This window comes from Saccostrea echinata, unplaced genomic scaffold, assembly GCF_033153115.1.
Source record: "Saccostrea echinata isolate AGI-Se365-2 ecotype Australia unplaced genomic scaffold, CSIRO_AGI_Sech_v1 ptg000029l, whole genome shotgun sequence".
Lineage (NCBI taxonomy): Eukaryota > Metazoa > Mollusca > Bivalvia > Ostreida > Ostreidae > Saccostrea > Saccostrea echinata.
In genome coordinates, this window is record NW_026889778.1 from 29418563 (window position 1) to 29427500 (window position 8938).

The following is an 8938-nucleotide window of genomic DNA, read 5'->3' on the forward strand; positions in this document are numbered from 1 at the left end:
CTATACCAGAGACAGCAGGTCAGAGTCTTTGTAAGTGATTGTCCAGAAATTGCTGATTCCTATGGAGACCAAGGAGAAATTAGCTACTATGAGAAAATTTGATGATGGAAGCAATGGGACCTTATTGTCTGTCAGTGGGACACTTAAAATGCCGAACTGTTTCAGGACACCATCATGAAGGCATTGACTGATATCGCAAGCCCTTTCTGAGAAAGCACAGATACAAATTCAACAAAACTCATGCCCCCACTCACGTCTGTTGTGTGGGAAAGCACTGCTAATTCTAGACCTTTGGTCCAAGACAGCTGGGTACCAAACCCACAGCAAATTACAAACCCAACTTACAAATAATTCTAATAGATGGCTTTTGTTTTGGATTTAGAATACTGTTCATTGGACAATCTGACTTTCCACTAAAATAAAAAATTATCATCTATTTGGGGCAGAGTAAATACTGCATCAAAAAATACCAAAAAGTTTACACTGAATTTGTAGGTGGTCCCTATTCAACATCTAAATGTCTTTCCTTGTTTTATACTGCTTCAGTAGCTACATTGAAAATGTCACAGAGCATGTTCAAATAGCCTTGAAGCATTAGATAAAGATATGTCAAATAATAGAAAGTAATCTGCTGCAAATACATAAAAAAGCTTATTCTAATCTGATCCAACATTATGAAACTTTAAGATTTTGTTTCCTTTCCTGGTTTTGTTGAAGCTGATATAGGGATGGGCCCCTCCTGTTAATGACCCCACTCCCTAGACACTCCTCCCCGTGGTAAAACACTGCGTACTGTCCCGGGGTGATGGCACGCATGGGTTCTCTCAGTATCACTTTTACTTGGTCTTCATCACACCTGGTTACTATACAGGTAACAGGAAGATATGTCCGCTGGAATCGACACTCTAGAACACAGTCCTTACCTTCACTAAAACCAATCGGTTCTTTGTGTATCCAATAAGGTAATGTTGTATAGAACTCCTGATTAAATAATGCTGGGTGATTGGTTCCTGGGGCCTAAGGAGAAAACCAAATAAATTTTCAGTAAAATCCATCATATTTGACAGGAATAATTCTAACTCCATGACTTTACAAACTTTGAACTTTATTTATATAACAATTTTTAAATATATAAATTTGGGACCGTTAGAAAAAAAAAGACAGGCACTAGACACCAGTTGTTATCAGTATAAACTTATCATAGGAAGTTTAGTCTTCTACTGTTGTTAATATGGTTAAGTTTCCTCAATATCAGTGTGTTATAATGAAAGTCTTACAATGATTATATCCTGAGTAAGGCTGTCCTTATCAACAATAAAACATTTTCCAAAGCGACCATGGTTAACATGAATAAGCCTCTGTCCCAGAGTGTACTTGTGAATGCCTGCAGTAAAAAACAAATTAAATCACTGAAGTAATGAACGCATGAATATTATTTATGTACTGAGAACACATTACTCTAGAACCATATTAAGGTCATACGCAACGTACATGTACATGAATCTTACAATGTACCTTTCCCACTGATAATTTTCCGATATAATCACAATACCATCAGATGTTCTTAGACAAAAAATAAGCATACATAACCAGGAATTTGGAACGGATTCCGATATCAAATGATGAAATTTCTTGTATTTTTGAAAGAAAATTAACAGAAAAATAGATTTAGCTTGTATTTCCTCAAAATTTGATTCAGAAAAGAGCATTAATCGGCAATATAAAATCGCACAATGGTCTTTCAATTACTGAAAGGGCTGATCAAGTGGCAGATAATTTAACTATGTAGTAAATAATTTTTCACTATACATCAAGGTTATTACTAATATATATCTTCCCTAATTGTTTTGTTACACTGTATATTACTAGTGTTTTATCTTGTATTACTTTGTATAATGTATACACTTACCATGGTGAGTCCCCACCACTTCTCCAGTCTCTACATTGATAATATTGCCTGGTCTTGGCTCAATGTACTGAAAGTTACGATAAATTAAAGTAATAAAACCATTATAATTTCCTTAAACTTTTATTTGAGAGTCTGCAATCGATTAAGTATTTTAATATAAAGTTTATCTAATAAATGACATTTTGCTTTTTGGCTAAAAGATAATATAATTGTATCTATAGATGGCATAGACTACAAGCCCATCTGCTCTATGCAAAATCTTGTTTATTTTTAGCATTTAAATGTACATACTCTGAACAACTGTTGTAACACATGATGCAGATTTAAACATCCCTATTCCCATCTTAAATCCTCCTCATGTCACATACTGCATAGAAGTCAAAACTAAATCTATTTTTAACATCAAAAGCTTTGTCCTTTGACCAAATGACTCAAAAGCAATCCTAAGACATTTCTTCTTCTTATCCATCTATGATGCAAATGATGCAAATATGAACAAGCCAACCTAAAAACTTCACAATAACTGCATGCACAGAAACCAACATGTATTATTAATAAAAAGCTATGCCCTTTGATTCTGTGACCCTAAAATAATCCAATGAAGGCTTTTCATCAGACACATCCAAGGTGCAAATACTACAATGTATGAACATCCTTACTCACACCCTTCTGAAGTTAGAAATTGCATGGAAACCAAAGCAGGACAGTGGAAGGCACGCAATGAAAAGATATACATGATATATGTCCTCCCCTTTTTTCACCAAATCTTACCTCTCCTATAAATGAAGGAAATTTTCTTTTGCCAACAAAACAAATACCCATACTCTGAAATATAGAAAAAATACCAATTATTTCCTTAAATCAATATTCTTGAAGTGTGGAAGCAGTTTGGTAGTTTCCTCCTCAGACTTTATACAGTAAAAGATACAAACACATGACTTGCTGAGAGGCTGACCTCTTTTTTCCTAGCAATCTTCTGTAGACCTATTTCTGTAGCAATCTGTTTGACCTCTGATTTCAGAAAACCTCCCAGTGGAAATAGTGCTTTCTGTAAAGCCTGCTGGGGTATCTGTGACAGGAAAAATGTCTGATCCTTCCAAGAATCTATAGCTTTTAATAACTTCACACCTGACAGAGAAGCATAACATTATATATTTTAATATTGCAAGGGACATCAAAATACAGTAAACAGAACTCTAATTTTACCTGCAGTACTAATGATCATGAAATAACCTTGATTATTACCTCTTTCTCCTTTGTCAGTATGAGATAAACATTTGGAAATTTAATTAAGAAACAGGAATACACATACATATATCGAGCCCTTGCAATCCACAGTTAAAATACTGCTATATCATATATCAAACTTCATTCAAAGACTATGGCTTTCATCTCTGGAGCTTAAAATCTTTTAAATACATCAATGAACACTGAAGAAATTTTATGTAAACTAGAAAACTGACCACTCAGCAAGGGCCCCGCCGAGGGGTAGAAATATAAGAGTGCAGCTTATTTTAATTGATTAGAAAAATTTAAAAATATATGAAGAATATGCAATAACAAGTTTATTTATAAAATTTCAAGATAATTCCTAAATATCCAACAACCTGTAAAGAGTATCCCTGTATTTACATAAGGCAGTAAAAAACATCATATCTATAATAACTCAATTAAATGTATATTCAAACAAGAATAAAGCATGTGTTTTCAAATATCACTAAGTCTTGACCTTAACTTCAAAACAAACATCAGTTGCAGACAAAGGTTAATTTATCTTAAAGTGACAAATAAAGATAAGCCTGGAAAATTTTCTGCCCAAGACAAGATAATTAATCCCAAGGGATTAATTGTACTGCTCTCTTATCCTTTTCTTCCAAGTTTACAATAAGAACTCTTTCAGTAATGATAGAATGAGTTTATTATTGGACTACCCATTAAAATTAATAGTATTCTTGAATTTACATACGGCAGCCAAAAAAAAATGAATAAATAAATAAAATAAATAAATAAAAACAAAAAAATAAAAAACATATCTTTATGTATATCTTGTTTTTAGAATTCAATAAAATCATAACTCATTGTATATTTTACCAATATAAAGTATGAACATTATTTAAATCCACATTTCAGAGAATGTAAACATCATTCAGAATTGACCTTAACTTCAAAACAAACTTCATTTGCAGACAGAGGTGTTAATTAATCTCAATTTGACAGAAACAGATAATGCTTTGGATTCTCTTCAAGAGGAAAGTTAATTAATCCCATGGGACTAGTTGCAGCTTTCATAGTTTACAATTGGGACATTCTCAGCAGTTATCTCTCTTTGCCCTGGCATTCATTCTAATGTAAAGTTAAGGAATCTACCCCACCACCCCAGCTCCAAACTGGATGACATAGAGAACCACTTAGCATCAAAATATGTCTTACTGCCTCTTCAACCAACATACCAAATTTGAACTTAATTGGTCAACTACAAAAAAAGTTATTAGAAAAAAACAGAAAATTTGTGGACGGAAGAATGACAGACGGACAGACAGACGGACAGACAGACAGAGTGATTACTATAGGGCACCCGCAAATCCTTGCGGGGCCCTAATTACATTCATATTCAGTATTTTAGTACCATGATTAGAATCTCTTGATGATAGATTTTCTCCCACTGAAGTCCTAGCATAATGTCCAGTGGCAATAGCATCAGCAGAGAACTGTGTCTGGGCATACCTCAGAAACACACCAAACTTGATCAGTCTGTTACACACAATATCAGGATTTGGCACACTGCCACTTTGGTATTCTCTAAGGAATGGACTTGAAAGAAGAAATCAAACCCTACTTCAATGTACATAATTATGAAATATTTCAATTTAAACAGATACAAGTACTTTAAAAAATTCTAAGCTTTAATAGAAATTATAATGTTGAAGCATACATGTATGTCTCACTAGTGTAAATACTGGAAACAATTAGATTAACCGTTCACTCTCTGTACCTAAAAACGTCATTCCAATATTCTTTAACAAAATTCACTTCATGGAATGGGATCCCAATATGTTGACAAACAAACTTGGCATCATCTTTGTCACAGTCTGAGGAACACTGTCCACTTTCATCTTTCTCATCCCAGTTTTTCATAAACAGCCCTATTACTTCATAACCTATCAAAGATAAAAATTATATAAATCACTGCAATCCATTTATCTATATCAGTTTATATCTACTGCAAATTTTACAAATAAAATTTAATGTGGCAATCTGAGGCCGGTTTGATTGCCGGTGGCCACATAGCTCAGTTGGTTGGAACATCTGACTAGTGATTCAGGGGCTCCAGGTTCTAATAAAGGTTTGGTCCATTGCATTTTTCTCCTCACCAGTTATATTTGGTGCTGTGCCGTGCCATGCCATGCCCTAGAAATGACAAGGTGAAAGATCTGCCAAAGAAGAGCTAGATAGAACGTTCTATCGTTAGATTATTCTAACTAGATCTAAAGAAGAGCCTGGGTTGGTGTCTTAGAGGCCGGGAAAAACCTTTAAGGAGGGAGGAATGTGGTGGTCAGTCGGGTTGGATCGCTGGTGGATGAAGCTGGTAGAGCACCTAACTAAGTGATTCAGAGGGCCCAGGTTCTAATCTTGGTTTCACAGGTCCATTGCATTTTATCCCGGCCAGTTAAATAAAATGTTAAGATTAATAAATTAAGTGTGAATTTTCATAATGTACGTGTCATATCAGTTGCACAATATCAGGCTGAGGTTTAATTTTTTTCAGCTATAGTTTCATGGGCCTCATCATTAATGCTAGTAGTACAAGTGGATGATGTGCTATGGATTTATCAACAAAATATCCATACATGCCTTTCTGTTTAAGTATGTATGCTGACACGGCACTGTCAACTCCTCCAGAAATACCACAAACAACTCTTTTCAACGAATTTACCACAGTCATTTTATTCATGAGTTGATACTTCGCGGTCTGTCCTTTCGTTTTCCTAGGCCGACAAGCAGACGAAGTTATCTCCGTTGTGCGGAACTCTTTTGTGTTATCTGGTGCTCTTTCACCAGTTTACAGTCGTGTGATCGTTGCAACATGGAGGACCTGTCAATAACAAACACGCTTTCGTAAAGATTTCGGAGTGTAAAAGTCTTTTAAGAATGAGTGTGCCGTCTTCAGACGAAATTAAACCAGAGGATATTCATAATCTATTAGAACACTGTGTGAAAACCGCGCATAAAGTGAAAGATGGCGACATTGAGGTATTTTTATATTTCTTTGATATATCTGATGTATGTTCCTGATTCAATTCGCATTCAAAAGTCAGGACTGGTGTCTCCTAGAGGACCCTAAAATTACGGTGATATGACATATAATAAAATGGCCTATGAAGTATGGTTTTGATAAAATGATTTTGATAAAAGTACAATTTCAACAATTCAAATGGATAATTTGCTGAGAACTTGTACACGTGTAGTTGTCATCTACTAATATTATATTTTTGTGTTGTTTTTGTTTTGTCTTTTTATATTAATAATTTATTTTACAGGGTGAGTTCATCATGGAAAGATGCCTTGTTTTATTTTCAAAGGACTATCGATATTCGGTAATAATTGAGTTTATATTATTTGTTAACAAACATTATTCATCAGTTCGTAGGATCATACAGTTGTAGCTATAAGTATTATTTAATATTCAAGTGTTAGACAAGTTAAGTACCTCCCAGCATTCAGTCAAATTCAGCTTAATTCAGTTTTTGCTTAAGTTTCTTTATATAGTAATTATATATATACAAATTGCTTTATAGTTACATAATGCAAGTACAAGGTGCTCTTAAAAATATTACCTATCATGGGTGTTCACATTAAGTATAAAACGTTATTCATTCTGATTTACAGGTAATTAAAAATTTTAGTGGTGAGCTGTGTGGTCATTATCCTAGTAAAGTTGTTTTTCTGGAGTACCAACTGTCAGAAGATGAAAGAAACAATAAGAAAAGATACGACGAGTAAGTAATGTAGCAGAAAGTTCATTCCGTAGTCCATAGGCATTAGTATGTGAAATAATATACAATAATTGACATATTAGGTGGTTGGTTAATATGATTGATATTGACCACCTAAAAAGTCCATAACTGTGGTATTACATCTGGTTTTGGAAAAACAGAAGAGACACTGATGGCTGCAAAATGAAAATACAATGTATTTTCATGAGAAAAACTGCTGTCACAGATATTAGGTTCAAAATTCCAGTTTACAAGGTATATTAGTGTTTGAATTTTTCTTTTCTAGTACATAAGACATCGTTTTCCTTCAGTATGTGTAATAACCATCCTCTGATAGACTGTAAGCAAAACATTTTTCCTGAGAAGTTGCTTAACTGACTCTTAACTGTCCCTGCAGCCATTGCTTACTGGCTATGTTATTTGACATATCATTTGTGATGTCACAGTCATCACTGCACACACATTGTCCCTCTGGTTAATATACCTTCAAAACCAGGAAATATACAGATTTATAAACTATCTGGTTCTGCATAGATATATAGTGATTATAGATAGACTATATAATCATAATTATTATGTACATTGTATAGATTAAATCAAAATATAGCAAAATATTATTTGCTGAGTAGAATATAACTTAATTACACTTTTGTTCTGTGCTTCCACCAGTAATAATGATAAAAAGAATTGAAAGTGCCTTTTGGATTGTGATAAAGTGCAGTTTTTAAGCTCTGAAATTTTTATACATATCCCAAATGCAGCATTCCTTCATTAGGATGGTTAAGTTGTGTATGTGTGGAAATTTGATGTTTTCATAATGGCTTATACGACAAATCAACACTTCCTTCAATTGTCAAAATATAATAGATCCCTTTTTTATATCAGAAGTATTGGCAATGATAGTTATCCAAATGTGGAAAATGAGTACATGTGCTAATAAATTTTTAATACTAAAAAATAAATGAAATTCCCTCAATAATCAATCAATGATATAAGTCCATGTGTTGAGAAATTTTCATATCCTATCAGAAATCTATGCAGAAATGTATCTGGCTGCAAGTACCAAGAATTCCAGAGGACTTCCATTATTTCTCATTGAATGATCTGTATTAGACTTGTGTATAATGACTGCATGATGTTATTTTGATGCATTTTTTATTCTTTTTATGTCTCTGGAGATACAGGGTATAATGCCATTTCTGCATTATCTACAGTAGGGAAGTGCCATAGATGAACAAATTTAATTCATTATATCCATTAGACCACAATACGTTTTAAAGTCATGGGGAATGAAAACACTTCGTTATAAGCATTAATTCATTATTATAATAAGCATATTTGCTATAATCATGTTCTACAGAATTGTCTTTGATATACTGAAGTGTTTTTTAGAGAATTTTCAGATTGATAAAAATTTCCCAGCAGTGATTCTCATTCACTGGTTTTGTTAGACTCTATCAACTGAGTGTACAAGTATCCCCAGACATATTACTTACTCCAAAGTGGGCTTATCTGTAAAACTTGAATTCTTCTGATACCTACACGTATTAAAACTTCTGACATTCATTTTTTACTTTCTTTTTTTGTAAAATTATTACTAACATGATTCAGATAAATATGTATTCCTTTGATCACAAGGATATGATTTCTTATGAAAGTAAAATGATATGCTTCATGTATGATGTTCCTGATTCTGGTGTATTTTTATACATTGAAGTCATATATATACATGTATATATAGGGAGCTGACAGGAGATGTGGATTGTTTTATAAAAATGGATCCACACAGATGGACTCTTTTTTTAAAACTTGGTTTTGATAAGTAGGTTTTTTTTAAAGGATATGATACATAATTATAAGTTTGGTAATTAAGGTATTAGTATCAGATATTTAATAAGAAATTGTTAAAAATAAATATTAATGTTTCTGATGTTCATAGAAATTGATATTGAAACTTCTAAGGCTAAACTCAGAAACAACTAATAACGTGTCAGTTGTTGATTTAGCTGACAAATACAATAAGTCACATTATCCA

The 8938-nt window shown here is 33.2% G+C and overlaps 2 protein-coding genes across 2 annotated transcripts in view; one reads left to right on the forward strand and one right to left on the reverse strand.

Moving 5' to 3' along the window:
• Positions 1 to 317: 317 nt before the first annotated feature.
• LOC133195780 (mitochondrial tRNA-specific 2-thiouridylase 1-like) lies at positions 318 to 5889 on the reverse strand. The gene is made up of 8 exons (XM_061331718.1): positions 5762 to 5889; positions 4902 to 5067; positions 4536 to 4720; positions 2865 to 3037; positions 2681 to 2734; positions 1910 to 1976; positions 1278 to 1384; positions 318 to 1017 (listed from the first exon to the last, which is right to left on the reverse strand). The coding sequence occupies exons 1-8, from the start codon at positions 5859 to 5861 to the stop codon at positions 673 to 675; spliced, it is 1197 nt and encodes a 398-aa protein (XP_061187702.1). The 5' UTR covers positions 5862 to 5889; the 3' UTR covers positions 318 to 672.
• Positions 5890 to 5951: 62 nt separating this feature from the next.
• The window catches only part of LOC133195781 (myotubularin-related protein 14-like), a 12520-nt gene continuing 9533 nt past the window's right edge, over positions 5952 to 8938 (forward strand). Inside the window, exons 1-3 of the mRNA XM_061331719.1 lie at positions 5952 to 6160; positions 6448 to 6504; positions 6797 to 6906. Coding sequence (XP_061187703.1) covers positions 6059 to 6160; positions 6448 to 6504; positions 6797 to 6906 — 269 coding nt within the window. The 5' untranslated portion in view covers positions 5952 to 6058. The remainder of the gene's footprint in view (positions 6161 to 6447; positions 6505 to 6796; positions 6907 to 8938) is intronic.